The sequence below is a fragment of the Sciurus vulgaris genome (assembly GCF_902686455.1).
Source record: "Sciurus vulgaris genome assembly, chromosome: 2".
In the NCBI taxonomy this organism is placed as follows: Eukaryota; Metazoa; Chordata; class Mammalia; order Rodentia; family Sciuridae; genus Sciurus; species Sciurus vulgaris.
The window spans coordinates 34,571,070-34,593,691 of NC_136462.1; the positions used below are offsets into that span (position 1 = coordinate 34,571,070).

The 22,622-nt window shown below is 50.7% G+C and overlaps 1 protein-coding gene across 3 annotated transcripts in view; it reads left to right on the forward strand.

Moving 5' to 3' along the window:
* Window positions 1-22,622, forward strand: part of ACTN1 (actinin alpha 1) — a 92,498-nt gene that overhangs the window by 32,423 nt on the left and 37,453 nt on the right. For all 3 annotated transcript variants that reach the window (XM_079129301.1, XM_079129303.1, XM_079129302.1), the window contains exon 2: window positions 18,208-18,322. In XM_079129301.1, coding sequence (XP_078985427.1) covers window positions 18,208-18,322 — 115 coding nt within the window. The remainder of the gene's footprint in view (window positions 1-18,207; window positions 18,323-22,622) is intronic.

Consider the following 22,622-nt stretch of genomic DNA (forward strand, 5'->3'; position numbering starts at 1 on the left):
TAGGGTGTGGGGAGAGCCTGGCTTTGGAGTCTGCAGCACTGCCATCTTGCTAGCTGTGTTCTTGAGCCTCAGTTTCTTTATCTGTAAAAAGCAGGCAGTCTGTCTGGCAGGGTTGTTGCCGGCTGTACAAGGTGACGTAAGTAAACCGCCCAGGTTGGGTCCTGCACCTGGTGGGCTCCCTGGGTGTGGACAGCTGTCTGTATTTTGTGGTGGATGAACTGAGGAGCGCTTTTAGCAAGCTCCCCTCTCTGCTCACAAGGTGAGGTGCTTCAGATTTACTCTCTTTCTGTAGCCCAGAGCCGCCCAAGCTTGCCTGATGACAGGATCCACCTGGGGTACTTGTTACCATACCAGTTGGTGGGCCCCACCCCAGAACTCCTGAGGCAGAAAGGGGCTCATCAGGGTGGGACCTCTGCTTTTAGCATTTGATATAAGCAGGCCCATGGGGAAATGTCGTTTTCCTCAAAGTGCTCCCCACTCCGCGACTGCGTCACTTGATCTTCACAGCACCCCAGAAATGAGGCAGACATGACCCCACGACAAATGGGCAGCTTGGTAGGTGGGGAAGCTGGATGGCACTGAGCTGAGGCCCCCGGCTCCCTGGTGGTGGAATTAGAACTCGGATCTTCCCATTGTCCTTGCAAACATTCCACTAAAGCATGGCAAAGGTGGAGCATGGACTGATTTGGAGCAACAGGAGGGAGGTGAGTAATGCAGGCTGCAGTAGTGACCTTAGGTGTCTTCGGAGACCAGCCTGAGGGACAGACGGGGAGGTGGGTTGGGGTCCCGCTGGGCGTCTCCCTGGATGTGCCTTTAGAAAAGCATGCTGAGTCTTGGAGCCACTGGGACTCAACAAGGTGGGTAAGGCAGGATGTTTGGGAGGAGCAGGTGGACAGGGCTGACCACCTTCCCAGGGCTGTTGGTGATGTCCAGTGTGTAGGGGGCATCCACTTCTCCCGGTCTCCATTTTGGTTGATCTGAGAGCCTTCTAGAAGAATGAGCAGGCCTGGCTCTCTCGGCCTTGCCTGCTTGCCTGGTCTGGTACACGAACAAAGCCCCTTTAGGTTTGAAATCTGGGTGTCCTCTGACCCCTCCCGTCAGCCCTCCTGGCTACATCTGTGGCCACCACGCGGTTGGAGCCACCTGCCTCACCTTGGCCTCTTTGCCGCCTGTGTCCACCCCTGTCGACTCTTCCCACTGCCATCAGAAGTCTCATTTGAAGAAACAGGTGCTCCAGCCTGCACCTGACTCCCAGGCACGCCTCGCCGCCCCCCTTCATTTATTTCAGGTGAAATCAGACATCTCCGGTGGCCCTCATTGTCCTCAGGGGAAGTAATCACCACATCCTGCAGGCCCCGGGATCCCCTGTGGCTTGCTGACCCTGGCGGCTGGCACTCTCTCCTCTTCCAGCACCAGTGCCAGGGACCATTTTTCAGCCCTGTGTTCCTCCCTGGGACCTTTGCCACTGTTCCTCTGCTTGAGCAGTAGTACCTCCTGACCATCCCTGTCTCTCACACATGCTTAGGTGACATAGGGTGACCTTGCAGCTCAGTTTGTCCCTGGTGTCCTGAGGTAATTGTTAATAGCTTTTATTTTCAAGTGCTTCAAGCTTAGATGAGAGAGTACGTGGCTCCTGTTCACATTTGTGAACTTTTCATGTAACTAGCACTCCTTACTCTTAGGAATTCACACTTCCTCTGAGAAGGGGTCAGACCCCCACTCCCACCCTCCCCAGAACCAGGACCAAGACCCTCAAGGGCCCTGTTTGAACCTTGTGCCTTCAGGACTTTTTTTTTTGTATTGGGGATTGAACCCAGGGATGCTTTACCACTGAGCTTTTTATTTTGAGGTTGGCCTCAAAACTTGCAATCCTCCTGCCTCAGCCTCCTGAGACACTGGAATTACAGACACATGTGGCTTTCAGGACTTTCCCTGTATGCACCTGAGCTTACCAATAGAGTCTTGGATTACGGTTTGTGTTTTTGAGACCACAGACTCCACAACTTAAGGACTGTACCTTCATTTGCCCATTATGTAGCCTCATTGTCTGACAAAGAATCAAGAATGAATGAATGAATCTGCCTGCTGCCTGGAGCCTGGGCGAGTCAGGGGGAGGTGCGGTGGCCTGCAGTGAGTGAGGCTGCTGACATGGGGCTGGTCCAAGCCCAAACAAGCCGGTTGCGCACTCCCTGGCATCTGTACCACCAGCCTGGCTGCCCCTTTGGTTATTCATTGTCTTTCTCAATGGGCTTTGTGTTCAGAAGCCAAAAGAGACAAGAATTCAAACCCTTTTTCTTCCTCCCTAAAACAGACACAGAAGAAAAACCTGCCCCACCCATTCTGCATCCCTGGGGAGCCCAGGGGTCCAGGCCTTTTCCCTTGGCTGGATGCGAGTGGTGGAGGTGATTTGGGGCTCAGTGTCCTGGGCTGCCCTTTAGCTACCCTGGGGACAGCTGAATAGTTTCCTGTGGGGCTCTGGCAGGGTGCAGGGTAGCAGTGGAGCTGGGTGGTCCGGCTGAGTTTCATTAAGCTGATGGCTTGCCTGGAGGATCCTCAGCCTCTGGACAGTGAAAAGGCTCAGGCTTTGACATCCCACAGACTCCAGTTCAAATCTCAGTTCGCCTCTCAGTAGCCTTGGGATGGTGGAGGTTGCTTCTGCCCCAGACCCTGGTTTCCTTCTCCTTTAACAGATTGTTGAGCAGATTGGCTGAGATGACTTGTGAGTGAGCGCTCCAGGATCTTTGAGCAGTTGCAGGATCTGCTTCCCTCTCTTCCCCTCCCCTGGGGCTCCTGGAGGCCCACGTTGCCTTTAGCATCCCCATCCCCGTGCCCCCCACCACCCAAGGGCCAGGGCAGGAACTCAAGGCCTTGCACATGCTAGACAAGCGCTGTGCCACCGAGCTAAGTCCCCAACCCCACCATCCCTGTCTTTAAGCTATACTTTCACTCAGGTGTGGTGGTGCACGCCTCATCCCAGCAACCGCACAGAGGCTGAGGCAGGAGACTTGCAAGTTCCAGGCCAGCCTCAGCAACTTCATGAGGCCCTAAGCAATTGAGCAAGACCCTGTCTCAAAATAGAAAAACAAAAAGGGCCAGGGGTGTGGCTCATTGGTCAGGTGCTCCTGGGTTCAGTCCCTGGTACCTAAAAAAGAAAACAGCAGCAGCAGCTATACTTTCAAACAAGGTTTGAGGAGGCTGTGGCGGTAGCAGGCCCTCCTGGGGTACTGGAGCCCCCAGTAGGGAAGGAGCAGGAGGCTCTCTGATGTTGGAGGAGGGCTGTGAAGGCCCTGACCCACAGGTGGCCGTCCCTTGCCCTGCCCTGCCCAGAGCCCCACCCGGGCTTCCCAACAGGATTGGAGGGCTGGCCAGATCTGCAGGCAGCTGTACTTCCATCCTCCGGAAATATAGAGGTTTCCACAGACACGTTCAACACGTTCTGTTCCTCAGCTGCTGGCTCCCTGCTGCGGGTCCCCTTGCTGTCCTGTGCCTCGACCCAGGCCTGTTGTGCTGGTTCCTGATACCCCCTTACCACTGAGGGGGGCTTGTGGATGGGGTGGAAGGGCAGTGATTGCATTGTGCCATGTCAGTGGTGAGGTTTTCTGTGGCCCCAAGCTGCCTGCCTGTCACTCCTTAATCAAGGGTTGGAGTTTTTGCGTGCGTGTGTGTGTATGTGTGTATGTGTGTGTATGGTGCTGGGATCAAACCCAGGGCCTTGCTCATGTTAGGCAAACACACTTACCACTGAGCTACATCCCAACCCTTGTTTTATTTTGAGACAGGGTTTTTGTGTGTGTGTTGTATGATTTTTTTTTTTTTTTTTGTACTGGGGGTTGAACCCAGGGATGCGTAACTACTGAGCCACATCCCCAGCCCTTTTAAAATATTTTATTTAGAGACAGGGTCTCAGTTGCTTAGGACCTCGCTATGTTTCTGAGGCTGGCTTTGAACTCACGATCTTCCTTCCTCAAGCCTCTGGGATTACAGGCCTCTGGAATTAGAGGCATGTGCCACTGCGCCCCACAAGTGTCTTGTGACTGGCCTTGAACTTGCAATCCTCCTGCTGCAGCCTCCAGAATAGGGGAGATTATAGGCGTGCGCCACCATGCCCAGCCCTTTAAGCTACCTTTTAGTGTGCCAGTCTGTGTTGGATGTGCTTTGAGGGAAGAGCATTGTTTTCCTGGACCTCAAATGAAGAGAATTGAAGTAATTAGGCCCCTAATTTCATGGCCCACTGTTATCTTGAATCCATTCCTCACATTTTCCCATATATTCTCCCCTTGATGGACATGCAGATCATCCCCAGCTCTTCCCCTGCCAACAGGAATAATGCAGTGATTAACATTCTCCTGCGCACCCCAGTGCTCAGCCAGTTGAGAATGTCCCGGACTGGGGACTGCTGGGTTGTGGGGTAAGATCTTTCTCTATAAGGGCTGTGCAGTCCACTCAGACACCAGGCAGGCAGGCATGGCGCTCCTGGATCCCTGTACCCTGTCAACACTTGGCATAATCACTTTTCTAATTGTTTGCAAGTCTGTTTGGTCTAAAGGGATAAATTGTTGTTTTAAGGTGCAGCCGAAGAGGAAGTCTTAAAGTGCCAAGCATCTCTGTTCCCTTCTCCAGTCAGCTCTCCTGGAACCCAGAAACTTCCTGTTAGACATGGGATAATGGCTGTCATAGTGAAGAATCATGGTGATCCTCCATAGAAAATCCCTGCTCCCCAGGGATAGACAATTTATAGATAAAGTTTTTTAATGCCTTGGTTTGCTTAGGGGCGTCTGCCCCAATCCTATCCCTGGGACACAAATCACTGGTATAGTCTGTGGTGGCTTGGGATGCTGAACTTGGGACCCACCCTCTGCTTTCTGGTGGAGGTATCTCTGGCATCCTGAGGGCTCTGGGTTCCCTGGAGCTTTGGGCTTTCCCTTGGGAGGTCATGTGGCTTCTGGGTGGCTGTTCCTCGGAAAGGAAGCGGATGGCACTGTGGCATTGGCTTAGAATCTGGGCTGGACGTGTGATGGACGTGTGTCTCCTTGACTGGGTGAAGGAGGCTGGGGCACAGTGCATACTGGAGGCTGCTGGCCCAGGTGCAGAAACTTAATGGGTACTCAGATGTCCCCCATGACCCTTCTTCCGTGGTGCTGGGGACCATTTAGTATATGAGGGCAATTCCATGGGCCCTGGAGTAGTTCATGTTCTGTGAGCAACTTTCATCTTTTCTTTCTTGTGCTTTAGTGTGTGTGTGGTGCTGGTGATTGCACCCAGGGGTGCTTTACCACTGAGCTACATCCCCCGTCTTTTTTACTTATTTTTATTTAAAAAAAAAATTTTTTTTTTGAGACAAGGTCTCACCAAGTTGCTGAGGTTGACCTCAACCTTGTGATCCTCCTGCCTCAGTCTACTGAGTAGCTGGGATTGTGGGTGTATGTCACTGTGCCTGGCTTCTTTCTTATACTTTAGTAACGAACTCTAGACTCTATTAACTACTTAACAATGTGCTAGACCTTTTGCATAGATTAGTTTATTGAAAACCATTCACAATCTTGTGAGAAGGGCTATTCCCCTTTTACAGATAAGAAAACTGAGGCTCAGAAAGACCAAGAACTTGTACAAGTCTTGCATGAACCAGGTCCCTTGTGCTCAAACCTGTCCTCCCAGCCTGAGACCCTCAGAAGTGTGGTCCCCAGACCAGGAGCATCAGCATCACCTAGATAGTTGTTAGAAATGTCATTTGTCCATCTAGCTAGAACTTTGGAATCTGAAACTGCAGCAACAAGCCTTCCAGTGGTTTTGATGCAGGTTCAGGCGGGAGGTTCATTGCCCTGAGTTGTTCTGCATTCCTTTTTTCTTCTCTGCCTGTCGCCTATCACTGGACTGGTCCACGTGAGCCCAGACTTTGGGCCTTCGCTGTTCTCGGTGCTTCATGCTCATGCCAAAGAAGTGCAGTGGTCTCTCCCCGTGGGATCTGGGCCTCCAAGAGCCCCTCTTTGGTAACTGAAAGGTGTTAGTGAGCTGATCCCCTCGCCTCTGCCCTGGAGGTCAGAGTTCTTAGGCACTGTGCCAGAGGAGCTGCCTGGATGACCAAGAGTCAACTGTGGGACAGGCCGGGACAGAAGCTCTGGTCTGGGAGGTTATTTTAGGGGCACAGAGAAGAGACCTGGGCAATTTTTTGTTCATGCAGCATCTTTTTCTTTCTTGCAAATTTCTAATCTGCGGTTTGACATCTGGAGAGAGCTTTCACACAGTGGGGCTCAGAATCTAGGCAGGCTCCTCACGCCTGATTTAAAAAGCATAGTCAGCAGCTTAAAACTGTGTTTTACTTTATTTTGTTTTGGGGGCCCCAGTGTAAGTCAAATAGTATGCTATTTAATTCTTTCTATACCTGTAGGAGAGCTGGATTTGATCATTCCCTTTTCACAGGTGAGACCATCAAGGCTCAATGTCACACCTCAGCTATATGAAGGAGTCATGTTAGGGGCTTGAGTCCGTCAGACTCAGGTCCCCATATTGGTTGATTACCAGGCTGGGCTGAATCTTTGTCATCTTGGGAAGTTTTCTGTGGAATTGGGTGACCTGTAGCTCTTAGCATCTGTGCCAGAAAAACCAAATGACCTCATTTTTGGGTGGCTTTTCCTTCTTTGGGGAAGGAATGCGCAGGCCACTTCTGTGAGCCATAGCCCGCAGAGGTCTGTGTGCTGTCAGATCTGCAAGGGCCAGAACCAGACTCCAGACGTGGGAGGCCAGTCTCAGGGACGGCAGCAGAGAGCAGGCTGTCCCCCACTGACCTGGAGCTGGGTGCTGCAATCTCCTGCCTGAGAGTCCTCATCCCAGCCTGCTTACCTGCTGTGTGGAGAGCTGGCTCAGACCTTTCCTCCCTCCCTAGGGGGTGAGACCCAGAGTCTGTCTTGGAAGCTTGGTTCTTACTAATGGGTCAAGTGGATTAAAAAAAAAAAAAAAAAAAAAGACAAATCTTAATATAAAAAACTTAGAGGTATTAGGTATTCTAGAACATTTTTATTTTTAAATTTTTTTGGTACTGGGGATTGAACCCAGGGGCACTTAACCACTGAGCCACATCCGCAACCTTTTTTAATATTTTATTTAGAGACAGTGTTTCACTGAGTTGCTGAGACTGGCTTCGAACTGGTGATCCTCCTGCCTCAGCCTCCCAAGCCTCTGGGATTACAGGCATGCGCCACCGTGCCTGGCCATTTTCGTTTTATATTTTTAATAGCAACTTTATGGAAATATAATTCTACAACTTAACGGTTTCCAGTATAATTCTACAACTTAACACAGATCTGCGCAACTGTGTGGCATGCCACTTCAGAATGTTGAAGATAAGCACATTCCATAGTCCTTAGCTGTCACCTCCTCTGTCACCTGCCCTCGGTGGTGAGCATCCAGAGATCTATTTCCTGCAGGGGCCGTCTGGTGTCCCAGCATCTGGGGAGCACTTCCTCTGTGCCTGGGGCTGGAGCCCGTTGCACTGCTTTACACAGCAACCCTCACAACAGCCCCCTGGAATAGAGCTCATTTTTGTTTTTGTTTTACTAATGTGGGGATCACGACTTGGTGAGGCCAAGCAACAAGTCTGGGGTTCAAGGGTCCATAACTGACAGCTTGTGGGGACTGGGCAATTGCTCAATTGGTGGGAGCGCTTTGGTTTCTGGGAGAGGAAAACCAAAGACTCTGAGACCAGGAGCTAAGAGGACAGACTTCCTTCACGACTTCTCCAGGGGCCCACCGGTTCTACCTGCAAGGGGCAGGAGGCTGAATCTGGGCATGGTGGGCCGGAAGCATCTCAGAGCAAGGTGTGCTTGTTAGATCAAATAGCTCCCAGAATGAGCTTTAGGTCCCCTGCTTCTCCGCCCTGGTGACCCTTTGGGCATCTGGCATTGTGGCTTCTGAAATGGGCTGTAGACGGTCACAAGCCAGGAAATGCAGGCCCACTGTCCCTCCCAGTCTCATCAGCGGGAAAAAATAGGAACTCTTTCTTGCCAATGTGTGGAGCTCTGTGAATGATTAACTTTGATTAAACAGAGGATGGGAAGCGACAGCAGAGGTTTATTGGGTTTCTGCTGTAACCAGGACATCTTACTGGCCCCTTTTCTTCCATTGTCCTCACCTTGACTACTGCCCTGCAGAGAAGTAATGTTGTTTATCTGCACTTGTCAGATGAGGCACTTGAGTCCTGGACAGGTTAACTAAGGTCACTCAGCCAGGGGGTGGCAAGGACCAGCTGAATTAACATTTTTAAGTGTCGGCTGTGGACAAGCATTGGACCAAGTCTTTTAAGTCCACGGGCCCCATCCTGTGCTTTTGTAGGTTTTATTATCCCCATTTTACAGGTGGGCATCCTGAGGCTGAGTTTAGAATGCTGTCCAACAAAGGCAGGTCTAATGAGCCGTGTAGCTGGGGCTTGTTGGGTTCAAAGTCCAGCCCCCTTGGGTACCCACCCAGCTGCACAGAGTTTTCAGAACTTCAACATTCACATGGGGCGCGGTGCAAGCTGTGAGAGAGCAGAGGAGACTGCCTGGTGGCTGTCAACTTCTTCAGCAGCTGCCCCCAGGTGGGTGGAAAGTCAGTAGATCTGGGTGGAGGTGTTCTGGGGAACTCTGCTTTTCATCTGAGTGAACCAGCTGCCAGCTTGCTTTGAAAGGCTGGCAGTTGGCCCTTGATAAGTTAACCAGATACTTCTGTTTATGTTACCAGAACAGTGGGCATCTGAGATCACTTCTGGGCTGGCCTTTGCTTAGACAAACCACCCAGGGCCCACACCCTGACCAGACTGGCCACACGTGTGCAGTGCTCCAAGGACTCCAGCGTGGCTCAGGGCAGAGAGCAGGGTCCCTTGGTTATTCTGCAGTTACTTTCCCAGCATCAGCCAGGCAGGGAACTTGACCCTGGGTGCACATCCTGGCCTAATGCCCACACACCACTGCAGGGGTCTGGCTCTGATCAGCAGCCTAGGGAGTCTCAGGCAGCAAGTGCTCTCTGGGAGGCTGGAGGGCTATGGGAGACACCAAGTTGATTTTTGACTCCCTGAGCCTGGATCAGAGTCCTTGCTGCTCCATCCCAGGAAGAGGAAGACCCCTGGAGGAGAAGCCAGCTTCTATAGGAAATTCTGCACTGTCTGCAAGAGATTTAGAAGCATGCTTGGGGAGTTTTCTGGGGCTATAAGGCCATTGCACTGCCCGTGTCTCTCCCCAGTTAAAAATGGCCACCTCTACTGTGTTTGGGGGGTGGGGGGGTGCATGTGTTGATCTCTGGCTTATCATCTCAACTGTGTCCATATTTATGATTTTCTTTATAATATTTCATGCTGATGAGGCAATTCGAAGTCCTCAAGAGCCCGTTTTCTTTTATTGATTCTCTTATTTTAGATAAGTGGGATAACCAGGTGCCATGGTGCACACCTATAATCTCAGCTACTCCAGAGGCTGAGGCAGGAGGATCACAAGTTCCAGGTCATTCTGGGCAACTTAGCCAGACCCTGTCTCAAAATGAAATGAACAGCGCTGGGAATGTCCCTCAGTGGTAGCACAGCCCTGGGTTCAGTCCCCATACCACACACACATGCACACAGATGGGATGATTTTTTTTTTCTTTTTTACTTTTTTCCTGTTCTCTATTTTTAGAAACATCCCTCTCTTCCCTCTGTAATTCATGAACCCTGACATTCTCCTTCCTTAAATAATCCTAGAGAAATGGTGAGCCCCTTCTGTCCCAACCCAGAGTGAAATGCACATACTTCCAGTCACACTTTGCTTACATTTGCATAGTTATTTTAAAAATAGGTATTGATAGCACATGGGACAAAATTCAAAAGAAACAAAAGAGCATTCTGTGAAAAGCAGATGTCCTTCCCGCTCCTGTCTGAAGCCTCCTGGCCTCCCTCCATGGAGGTGGCCACTGTTTCCAGGTCCTTGTGTGTCCCTCAGGGATATCCTGGCAATCAAACTTTTAAGGATTATCTAGCAAACTAATCACAGATGTCTGCTGGGTTGGGATGGTCGGGAACTGCAGTCTTGAGTCCGAGATGTTGCTCGTGCTTTGAGTTCATTGAGATGAAACTGTCCTTGTGGAATTTATTGGTATCCTTTGATGTGGAGTAGCGCCTACTGATTGGTATAAACCCTGTACAAGCATAAAAGATTGTCCTGCCTGGGCATGGTGTGCATGCCTGTAATCCCAGTGGTTCAGGAGGCTGAGGCAGGAGGATCAGGAGTTCAAAGTCAGCCTCAGCAACTTAGCAAGGCCCTGAGCAACTCAGCAAGACCCTGTCTCTAAATAAAATATAAAAAAGGGCTGGGAATGTGGTTCAGGGGTTAAGCTCCCTGGGTTCAATCCCCCATACAAAAAAAAAAAAAAAAAAAAAGAAAGAAAAGATTGTCCTGATTTTCTTTTAGGTACAGTGTGATGGGAAAAGTTGCTGGGCTCCCGCTGTTAAGGTATAAGGGACTCATTTGGAATTGCAGAGCTAGAAAGGTTAGTTTATCTGTGGTCATGTGCCTGGCCCAGGTTTCCTGATCCCTGTCCTTTGAACAATAACTCCCCTGGAGTGAACCAGGGCTGGTGTCCTTGATTCCAGGAGAGGGGGGATGGCCTAGGAGAGGTGTGGTCAGCACGTGAGGTGACCCTGCTGTCCCATCACTGCTGAGCCAGTCTCATTTGGCTGCAGGTGGATTATCTTGTTTACTCCACACCTTTGTCTGCCTCTCTGGGGAGATTGGCCAGGATTGGACACTCTGAATTGTGGGCCAGTAAATATCCAAGAGAGCTCTAGTGGCACGAAGGCAGGGGGAGGGCCAGGACAGGTCAGGCACGTTTGCAGGGGACCAGGAAAGACAGGAAGGTCCCTTTCCGGGACGGTTCAGTTACTGGAGCACAAGCACTGTTTGTGTTTGAATGCGTTTGGTTGTTAATCATTTTTGTCACGTTTGTGAGATTGCTCAGTCGTAAACCTGTGGTATGTACCACTAGGTGTCCCGATTTATTTGGTTAATTATACGTAAGCGTTCTTCCCCTTGATAACATAGCTTCAGAACCATCATTTTGGCCATGTCTGTTCCATCAAGTGAACAAACCATAATTTACTTAACTAATACCTTAATGTGATTTGGAGCTATTTCTAATTTTTTCCTCTCAAATAAGGCCAACAAAAGTATTTGCATGCTTATAGCCTTCTCTTTATTTAGCCTTATTTACCCAGGATGGAGTCCCAGAATTTGGGTCAGGGCTATGCCATTCTAGTTCACTTTGGCAAGTTGCTTTCCTCTGGAGTTGTACCAAATCTGCCCGCACACTGCGACGTATTTTGGACTTTGTCATCATACCCACCCTAACCATGGGAATTAGCAGAAGCTTATTTTGCAGAAACAATAAATGACACATACTCTTGTTTCAATTCCCAAGGCATGGCGGTATGTGCGTGGCACATCTAATTGTAGTCCCTTGTGAAACTGATTGGTTGTTGGTCAAGCCCAAGTGTGAGGAGTCCCCTCTACTCCTCACAGGAAGTCCTCTGTACTCACAGGAAGTCCCCTAAGCTCTTGCTATCATGTTCTCAGATGGCTAATGTCACCATTGGTGTCTTAGGAGTGTCGTCTTGGTAGGCACAGGTGTGTCGGCTAGGTGCTTGTTAGAGCATACTATGTGTTATTGTGTGTAACTTACTTGTTAGGAAACCAAGAAAGACTCCATGTTTTACCACAGTGGAACCAGAGACCCAGTGAGTTTTTTTTTTTTTTTTTTTAAATTGGTACTAGGCATTAAATCCAGGGGTGCTTAACCACAGAGCCACATCCCCAGCTCTTTTTCTTTTATCTTTTGAAACAGGGTCTTGTTAAGTTGCTTACGGACTTGCTAAACTGCTGAGGCTGGTCTCAAACTTGCAGTCCTCCTGCCTCAGCCTCCTGAGTCACTGGGATTATAGGCATGCGCCATCACGAGGTCCATTGAGTCTTAATTCAGTTAACCTGCTGAATACTTATCCTTATTTGTGGGTGGTGGTCTGTAGTCCGTTTTATCTTTCAAATTGTAGCAGCATTAAAAATGGAGGGATTCCACATAATAGTCCTGATTTCTAGCTCCTCTTCATTGGAGATGTGGCAGTGAGGGCCCTGTTCACATGTGGAGGCAAGGGCTGCTGTTCCTGTTCCTTAGCCACCTCCTGCTCTGCTACTGAGACTTTGTTCCAGTTGCCATTTAGTAGCTCAAATACACTTTTGTGCATTTGCAAGTACTTTTGCAGCCATGTTGTCTTGTGTGTGGGGGACCAAAGGATAGCCTGAGAGCACCAGTGTTTCAAGAAAAATGCCTAAGAACACATGGAGGCGAGGACTAACTCCTTCTACTTTTCTTCCACACGGCTTCTTTTGCTCATTTATGAATGAATCCCTTTGTGCCTTAGTTTTCTCATCTGTACAATGGGGAGAAGAGTAGTGCTCGCTTCATGGTGTCCTGATGAAGATTCAGTGAGGTAAAGGAGGTGAAGAACCAGAGGCGCTAGCCCACTGAAAGTCCTCAGTACACACAGCTGCTGTTTTAATTATGATCCGTGGTATACGTGTTTGTTGCCTCTAGACCAGGTTCTCGACCCGGTGTGTATGTGATTTTGGTTTGGATGGGGGGTGTTACTGACATCTAGTAAGTGGGGTCCTGGGATGCTGCTGTAATTCTTGTGTTGCAGAAGACAGCCCTTCCCCTCAACAAGGAATTTCCTGACCCCAAATTCCAAAAGTATTGAGGCTTAGACACAGAAGTGTCTGATAAATCTCTCAACCTCCTTTTCAAGGCTGCCTGGGCTCTCAGAGAATCACCGTCTAAGGGACCTTCCTCAGCTCAGCCCCTGGGCTGCGTGAAGCCCTTCCTCAGCATGCTCCCCAGGCCCTCCTGTTAGCGGCAGGTAATGCCCTACACATCTGGCTTTGGGTCTGTTCTTTATTTCCCATTTGACAGAGTGAGACAGAGGCTCACGGAGGCCTGTGTGGCTAACGAACGGCACATTCTCGAGCTTCTGAGCTGGGAGGTGGAGAGGGTGTCGGTATATTGGTCATAGATTGAGGTCAGTATGTTGACATGGTAGTTGTAAAGATATGGTGGGAAGATGTGGGAAGCCTGTAAAAGCAAGGCCGAGGCCTACAGAGAAGGTGGACATAGGCACTTATCTCTCCATGGCTGACCCCGGCCTGGGCTAGAGCCCTGAACTACAGTGCTGGGCAAGTATACGAATCACTTCCCCAAGCCACCTTTGTGCCATTAGACACAGCTGGGTGCTTCCATGTCAGTGAGAGGTGCAGCAGGGCCTGTTGCCCCCCAGCCCTCTGCTGCGGCCACAGAGGCTGAGCAGCTGAGCAGAAGTAGGGAGACGGGGGCAGAGTGCAGAGGGGGCTGCCCAGCAGGGAGCTTGCCCCGGCCTCTGCTGTGAGCATGTCTCAACGTGGATGCTTCCTGAGATCTCAGGGCATCCTGGACTCTCAGAGCACAGAGGGTCCGGTGTGGTTTCCTGTCTCCTTAGGCTGAGAGCCCGAGCGTGGGCCCTGGAGGTGGCTGAAAAGATTCTTGAGGCAAGGAGGGAACAGATAGAGCAGGGCCTGACCAGGGCCATGGCCATCAAAGAGCCCTTTGCCCTTTCTTTGAAGAAGGCTGGACTGTCATGGTGGGGAAGCACTGCCCACCATGCTGGGCATCTAGGAGACTGGGTGGCCATGGGTCTGTGGCCATGGGTGTTGCTTGTGGCTGTTGGCTTTTCCTCCTTGCTGGACCCCTGGGACACTGCTAAGGCGTGGGTGTCCTCCTCTGTCATGCTGTGGAAGGGCTGGAGCTGGGACCTGGAGGGGCGAGTGTGGCCATGTGGAGAGCACCACAGTTAGCCTCTCTCCTTCCCACATCAGCACCAGTTCCAAAAATGAGTCCTTAGGCCCACGAGCTGCCACCCGGGAAAGAGGGTGCCGCAGTTGGAGGCTGGGACTGTGGATGGGGAGTTTATCTTCTTTTTATTTATTTCTTTTTTATTTTTGGTACTGGGGATTGAACCCAGGGTCACTCTACCACTGAGCCACATCCCAGGCCTTTTCATTTTTTGGAGTTGTCACTCTTTTTTTTTTTTTTTTTTTTGCCTTTTCATTTTTTATTTTGAGACACGGTCTGCTGAATTGCTGAGACTGGCCCTGAAGTTGTGATCCTCATTGGCTTGAGGCAGAGTAACTTAGAAGTGACATTAAACCCCATGGACACCTTGTTCATGAAATCCCTTCCCACTGGGTGGCAAAGGAGAAGGATCCGTAAGTTCTATTGGGGACAGAGTACAGAGGCATGGTGTCAGTGTTTTGGGCAATCCTCCTGCCTCAGCCTCCCTAATTGCTGGGATTACATGTGGGCCACAGGCATGCGCCCCTGTGCCGAGCAGGGAATTCAAGGAGGGAGCTCTCTCAGGCCCAGCCACAGGTGTGTTTTGGGGGTGCTTGTCTTTTCTTTCCTACTGTTTATTGAGCACTTACTAAGTGGCATGTACTTTGTAAATAGTTTTTAGTTAGTCCTCTTAATTTTTATGAAGTGCTGTGACTATCTCCATTTTACTGCTAGGGGAACTGGCTTGTAGGGAGGTTACTCTGAAGGTCACAACTTGTAAATAGTGGACCTGAGGCTCGAACCCAGATCTGGTACCTCCTGAAGTGCATGCTCATAACTACAGAATTGCCATCACCATCTCCTCCCTGCTCCTGTACTTGGTGGTGTGCTGCTGGTGGGGGGCACGTGTTGAGCAACTGTGGGGCCCAGGCTTAGGGCAAGGGCTGGGCTGTGAAAAGCTTAGTTCCTGAGCCACAGCACCAGGACTCTTTCCAGAGACCGGAGCAAACACAGGTGCGTCTGTCTCCCGCAGCTTCCCCAGGAAGTGAAGCCACAGCTTTCAACAGGACTTTTCCTTTTTCACCAGCAGCATCTTTTTACAAAAGAGAGCCGAGCCTCTTCCTCCTTCCCCTCCCTCCAGGCACCCTCCTCAAGACCAGTTCGTAAACACAGTCCCCAGCTGTGTGCACAGGGCCCTTCCCACCAAGACCTCAGCCAGCTGCACTGAACCTGAAATGGTCCCTTTGACAAGCTGCTGGGGCTGACAGTTGCCTTGAAGGTAGGAGAAGGCCTCTGGCTGAGGCCCATGAGAGCATGGTGCTGGGAAATACAAGAAGGTGACCCATGGAAAGAGGACCCCCTCCCCACCCACCACACACACACACGTGAACGAACAATGCGACAGTCCTGGGGAAAAGTGACGGAAGACAGATGATGGCAGGGAGAAATTTTGCAAAACCAAAATAAATCATATTTATTTTAAAGATGTGAAAATTCTTTCCTGTTTTTGTATCATCAGAAAAGGTGATCAGAAAAGACAGGGCACAGTGGTGCATGCCTGTAATCCCAGCAGCTCAGGAGGCTGAAGCAGGAGAATTGAGAGTTCAAAACCAGCCTCAGCAACTCAGTGAGGCCCTAAGCAACTCAGTGAGATCCTGTCTCTAAATAAAATACAGAAAAGGGCTGGGGATGTGACTCAGTGGTTGAGTGCCCCTTGGTTAAATTCCTAGTACCACACGACCACCACCACCACCAACAAAAAACCCAACTAAGGCCTTGCCAGTTTGTAAAGCCAAAATTAGAGGAAGGGTACCCAGTACTGGCTACCCCAATGTAGCCCCTTTCCTCTGAGCTGTCCTCCATGGTCACACTAACCTGCTGCACAAGAGCAGGGGCTTTTGCTGTTTTGTTCACTGCTCTAGCCTGACTCTGTGCCCAGGCACTCTGGGATACCTTGAGTGAACCTTGTCTTTACCTGCAGGAGTTCCCAGTCTGGGGCGTGGGGCTGACCCCTGGCCGGCAGTGCTGGTGTGAATGAATGCAGGGTGCTGCATGTAAGGGATCCCACGGAAACCACGCCGGACCGGGGAAATCACATAAGGGAGTTTATTAAGCAAACAGAGTGTCTCCCTGCAGGGTAAGAGAGAAAACGAGAGGAAAAGAGAAAGGAAAGAGAAAGGGCATGCGCTAGAGAGTGGAAAAGCGAGGAGGATAGAGAAAGTGAGGAGGAAAGAAAGATGAGGAAAGATGGTGGGGAAGCTACAGTAAAGCAGTTGAATTCCGCTGGGCTAACGGGACCGATACTTGCAAGCTGACTGATGAACCAATAGCTAGCTAGGATGCTTACAGATTGACAAGTGGCACGGGGAGTAGCTTTGTACATTACACTGCGGGCTCCGCACCTAGTGCAGGCAGGCCTCCTGGAGAAAATGATGTCTTCACCCAGTTTTGAAAGGTAAATGGGAGTTAGCCCAGCAAGACACAGAGGACATAACACAGAGGAGTGACTCTGTGCCCCCTGCCTACCTCCCGATCACTGTCAGTCTCACCAAAGTTTTGGGGTACGTGCGCCCTGTGCCGCCCTGGGGGTGCTCTGGCCTACAGAGTGCAGGCGTGTTTGTGAGAGGGGAAGGTGTGCTCTTTTGGTAAGTTGCTAATGAGACTTGATTTAAAGATGAGACCCAAAGCTGGGTGGTGTCACAGTGCTGTCCCTCCCCATCTCTGTCCCTCCTCTCCCCTGCACAGTGGCTCTTTGGCATCTGCTTGTGAGTCTAGGCCGCCTGCCTCTCCCTGTAGTCCCTGGTGTGCTGTGCCCCACCCTCCGGTCCCTGGCATTTCACTCTAGTTCCTCAGGACAGGAGGCGGTGGGTGAGGGCGTGTCCAACCACCTTCCCTAGGAGCAGGGGCACTAGGGCTGCTGCTTTCACAGTAAATGACAAACTGCTCACCTGGGGACTCTGCAGGGCCAGTGGGATGAGAGCTGAATGGCCCTGTTGTGGGGTTAGCAGCACATCGGCTTTTGAGACCATGATCTTTGCTGCAGGGAAAGTCTAGTGTTGACAGAAAATGAATTGATCAAAGCAAGAGAGCGCTTCCCTCTGGTTGCTGCAGACCGGGCCAATGTCGGAAAGAGATTGGCCCAAGTTTTACATGCATGTGTGAAATCCAAGTGCACGTGCCCTGTTCCTTGTTTGAGCCACCAGGTGGTGCTATCAGCATAAGACAGCTTGGTGGGCACCCCTCCAAATCGCGATCTGTTTAATAGAGAAGGAGCTACAAAGTGATGGGTTTTGAACTTGATCTTCTTAGTTTCCCTTTCTGGAATTCTTTGTGGTTCTGTAGCTCAAGGTACCTCCACCCAAACTTCTGACACCATGCCTCTGAGCTCCGTCCCCAACAAAATGTATCAATCCTTACCCTAGGTGTAAGGAAAATGCAGCTCAGTTCGGGTCCCAAGGCAGCTCAGACCCTTGAATTCAGGGGAGCAAGCACTCTGGGGTGCCCTGTCTGAGTCGCGGCCCCCAAAAAACCACTCTAGATGGGGGAACTCACACAAGAGATTTTATTAGGTGGACGACCAGAGTGTCCACACTCAGGGTTGGGGGAGAGAGAGAAAATGGTGGGGGAGCTTCTTTTAAGTAGTGGAATTTCACGGGCTAACGACAGTCAGATCAATGACTGATGAAGAAGTTCATGGGTGAATTATCGAACCAATGGCTGCTGAGAATGTTCACAGGCCTTTGAGCGGACAGTGGCTGGCTAGGATGTTCGCAGACTGGCCATCTGGGTTGTAGGATGCGGGGGTGGTAAATGATGGCAGCTTTATATTATACTAGGTACCCAGTGGGAAAGGACTTAATAACCTGACTTACTGGACGGTGTCATTAAGGTATAGTGTACCTCTGAGTTACTCTGCCTTACAAATGTGAAGACTGAAACTAATTTACCTAAGAGGGACATTGTAGATAATGGAACTGTGGTGCTTCTAAACGTAGGTGGGGACAGCGTTTCTGGAAGAGGGGTGGGAAGCAGAGCATTAAGGGAGGGTGCTGCTTCATCTGCTCCACAGGCGTCCCACAGGGCCGTGGGCTCGTGAAGGGCACCTCAGCTGCTGTCCTTGAGGAGCTCACTGCTCGGTTGATGAGGTGAAGGAGAGAGGGAGACCTGTCTGAGACAACCATACTGAGAGGGTCTGTGGCCTCTACTGACAGCTGTCCACCCTATTAGGTGGCTTGTCCAAGGAGGGAGAGCATGAGGCGGCTGGTCCTGGAGAGCCGCCAAAGCCCTGTCCAGAGCCTACGGGACCACGTGACTTGTGGAGGCGAGTGACCACTGGATCTTTCTCTCTTTGCCCAGACTTTCACAGCATGGTGCAACTCCCACCTCCGGAAGGCGGGCACGCAGATCGAGAACATCGAGGAGGACTTCCGGGATGGCCTGAAGCTCATGCTGCTGCTAGAGGTTATCTCAGGTGAGGTGGCCCCAGCCCAGGATGAGGTGGTGTCATCTGGGTTCTCTCCGGGCACCCTGCTTCTTCTGTGTCCATGGTCATAGCCGCTTCAGGTCTCGAACTAAGATGGGGATGAGATGTATGAAGTCTGACCAGGAAACTAGCTCTTAGTTTGGGTTCTGCTGCTGACTCTCTGGGTATCTTGAACACCTTTCTATTTCAACATCCTCAATTACAAAAGTAGGTTTTTATTGTTTGTTTTTGATACAGGGGTTTGAACCTAGGGGGTGCTTTAAAAGTAAGGGTTTTGAAGACTGGTCTCCAAGATTCCTTCTCCGAATTGCCAGAATTCAGTGGCCGAGAATGTCACCATCAGGGACCATCCCCAAACCTTGGCTCCAGTACTACCTAACTACCACTATCCAGATAACACAGGCCATTATGCAGTCCCCAGGTTGTCCAGATGCCTGGAAGGGCAGTTCCATTTGAATGTACATCTTGGCTTTTCTATGAATGTTTATCCTCCACTATCTTTGAAGTTGATGGTCTTGAGCATTGGGCCTTGGTTTATGCACTGAATAATCTTACTACTTTCTTCAGCCATCCTATCCTTCATGCTAATGAGTCCTAGATCTAGTCTTGCCTACAAATTCTCTGTCTTAAATATTCAACTTATTTGAGTATATCGGTTCATTTTACATTGCTATAACAAAATGCTTGAGGCTGGGTACTTGATAAAGAAAAGACATTTATTTAGCTTGTAGTTTTGGAGACTGAAAGTTCAGGGTCAGGTGACCTCATCAATTCAGTGTCTGGCAAGGGCTCCCTTGGTTACATCATACCACGGGAGATGGTATCATGGAGGGAGAGATCACATGGCAAAACAGGACATCACAGAGTGTTTTGGGATTAGGCTTCTCTTTTCTAACCACTTTCTTGTGAAAACCAATTAAGGCCCCAGAAGAACTATCCTGGTTCCTTCTGAGGGCACAGCCCCAATGATCTCCCACCAGGACCCTCCTCTTAAAGGTCCTGCCACTTCTTAACATGACTACCCTGGGGACCAGGCACCCAACACTTGAGCCCTTGGGGGACAAAACATGTCCAAATTATAGCACTGGGCACGTCCCACAGTGACCTCTTGATATGCCCAGACTGTACTGACCACTGTTGGTGCTAGCAAACCTCTTTCCTCCTGAGGTCTCCATCTCGTGTTCCGTAGCCTGATCTGGGAACCACAGACAGCTCTGTCTCTGCTTCCTTCAGCTTACATTCATGTTCTGATCATGTTTCCTTCTTCAGGATTCTACTTTTAACCTGGCCATGGTGTTAGGGTGGGCCTGTCTCCGCTCCCACCCAGACGATAGCGCTGAAGGGCGGAGACCCTCCCCACCTCCCCACCTCCCCACCTCCCCACCTCCCCACACTCCATCCCCTGCGCCGCAGCTGCCGCTGGGGATGTCTGACGGCCAAATACGGTCATGCTGTTCCCTGTTCAAAAGCCAGGGCTGGAGCCCCAGTCCACATTCCTCAGCGCTGTGCCGCTCGATCCCTGGTGAGCTGGCACCTGTTTTATTTTCAACTAACTATTCCCAAAAAGGTAGCAGACCTCAGGCCCTCTGCTGCTCTGGGGGAGACTTGTCTTCCCGACGATACACACCCGCTCTTCCTGAGCCTTCACGCAGGCTCTGATGACCCTTTCTTTCTTTAAATTCTTTTTTATGCTTCCTTTTCAGGTGAAAACCTTTATGTAATGCTTTTGGTTTTGTGTGTGTGTGTGTGTGTGTTAAATTACACAACATAAGATTTGCCACTGAGCCATTTTTAAGTGTACCGTTTGGTAGCCCAAAGTGCACTCCCACTGCCAGCCACCACACCACATCCACCTGCAGAACCTTTCCATCACCTGAACAGAATCTGTCCCCATTAGATACGTGCTCCCATCCTCCCCCTCGCCCAGCCTTGGCAACCACCTTTCTACTTTCTGTCCCTGTGAATTTGACTATTCTATGTATCTTGTACCGGTGGCATTGTACACTCTTTGTCCTTTTGTGACTGGCTTGTTTTGCTGAGCGTAATGTTTTTAAGGCTCATTCATGTCATAGAATGTGTCAGAATTTCTGTCCTGTTGATGGCTGAATAATAGTCCATTGGGTGTATTACTGCCCTTGGTTTATCCATTCATCTGCCCACAGATCCTTGGGTCATTTCTACCTTCTGGCTATTGTGAATGATGCTGCTGTGAATAATGGGTGTATAAATAAAAAAATTTTGAGCCCCTGCGTTCAACTCTTTTGGTTGTACACCTGGAAGTAGAATTGCAGGATCATACGGCAATTCTGCTTAATTTTCGGGAGACACCTGTTCTGTTCTGCTTTTTTAGAAGGTCCTTTGCTGTCTGTATCTTAGCATTCCCCCACTGAAAACCACCTAACCAACCGGGCATTACTCCTCTCCGTTCCTCACAGCTCGGCTTGGGGGCATCCTCCAGAAGGGCTTCGCAGACATCTTGCCCCAGAACCCGACTTCCCTACCCCTGCCAGTGCCAGTAACAGCCACCATTTCTTCCCATGTGTCTCATGGTGTGATCATTTGGGGCTCACTTGTTTTTTTTTCTCACTCCACATTGACTCCTTGGGGGTAGGTGAGCACGGTCTCATTTTCATGTCCCAGGTGCTTAGAACTTTGGCAGGCAGTTGGCATCCGGAAACCTTAGGATGACTGGATGGATGCCCGGAGACAGGCTCATGTGCATGACCTCGATCATCCCACCAAACAGGTCAGGCTGTGCCCACAGGGAGCCAGGCCCTTCTGTGCAGCCTGTGGACCTGTCTCTTAGGGGTGGGGGAGGTCCGATCAGCGACACGTTGCTGTCCTCCTGAGCCTGTGGAGGTGGGCTGACTGCCAAGGACAAGGAGAAGGAAGGGGGTTGCTGCCTACAGGGCTTCTCAGAGTGTGTCCCCAGACTGTCCCTACCAGAATCATCAGGGCTGCTTGCTAAAATACAGATGCCCAGATCCGAGCCCAGACCTAAACCTGCCGCTTGGAGGTCGTGGGGTTGGCGGGCTGGAGAGCTAACTAGTGAGCTCTCTGGGGATTTTGTGCTGACTGAAGTTTGAGAACTGCTGGTGTGAGTCTAGGAAGTCTTCCCATGGTCCAGCGTGCATAGCGGTCAGTGCCTGGGGGATCAGGCATGGCAGGACCCCAGGGCTGGGCATTAGCAGGAGAAGTCTTCCAGGGAGGGAGATGGTGCTGTCCCCTCCCTCCTGTGGGGAGGGAGCCTCCCCAGGCCAGGAAGTGGCCAGGGCCTAAGGAGAGCCCCAAGTGAGAAGTCAGCAGGAGCGGACAACCCAGTTACATCTTGGCAGGAAGTCTGTCTCTTCTAGAAGCTGGCAGGTGGCCGCTGACAGGGTGGGCCTGGCACAGTGTCACATCTGCAGCCCCTGTACCCTCAGCCGCTGTGCTAGGCTGGGGGCCACAGCATGCAGGGGAGACTGGGTGTTGGGCTCTAGAGGTCCTGGAGCCCTCAGGGATTCTGGAAGCTCTGTCCCCTTTCCCTGGGTATGGCCATGCATGTGCTTACACATTTTCCAGATCCTTTGAGGAGGTTCCTGGTTGCTCTCTGTCCTGGGATTGAAGTGCTCTTAATGGGGTGTCTGCAGGATGGGTCTTCTACTCAGTTCTCTGCAGCTTCTGACCTGAAAGCTTGAGCTAAAGAAACTCCTGGGTGGAGGCTGGAGGAGGCTGGGGAAGGTTTGATTGGCAGCTGAGCCCTGGGTGCTCATAGGGAGGCAGTGTTCTCAGGTGGGGAGGGGAATGCCACGCTGTAGGTAGCTCCGGTTCAACACCAGGGGACTGCTTCTCAATACTCTCCAGTGACTTAACAATAAATTCAGGGCCTCTGCTCCTGCTGTTCCTTTTGCCTTGATCACCTTCAAGTGTTGACCTGGCCACAGAGACTCAGGCCTCCTCCGATCATTCCTCCTCTTTGGAAGAGCACTGATCCTTCTTGGTATTTGTCCACAGCATGCTTTTCTCTGTGTGTTTCTTTAAGGCCTGTCTCTCCTGCTGGACTAGAATTATAGAAAGGCAAGAAACTGTCTTGTTTGCCCCCATATTCCCAGAACTTCATCCAACTGCTTGATTATATTAGAGGCTTAATAAATAGATGCTGAATGAATGCATGCAGTTTCCACCTGAGTAGTGGGCGAGAGCCGAGGCAGGTGGCCTCTCCCTCTCCCTCCCTGCCAGGTGGCATTCCCCAGCTGCTCAGAGGCATGCGCACACAGATACACCTTGTACACATGCGCCCAGGTAAGGC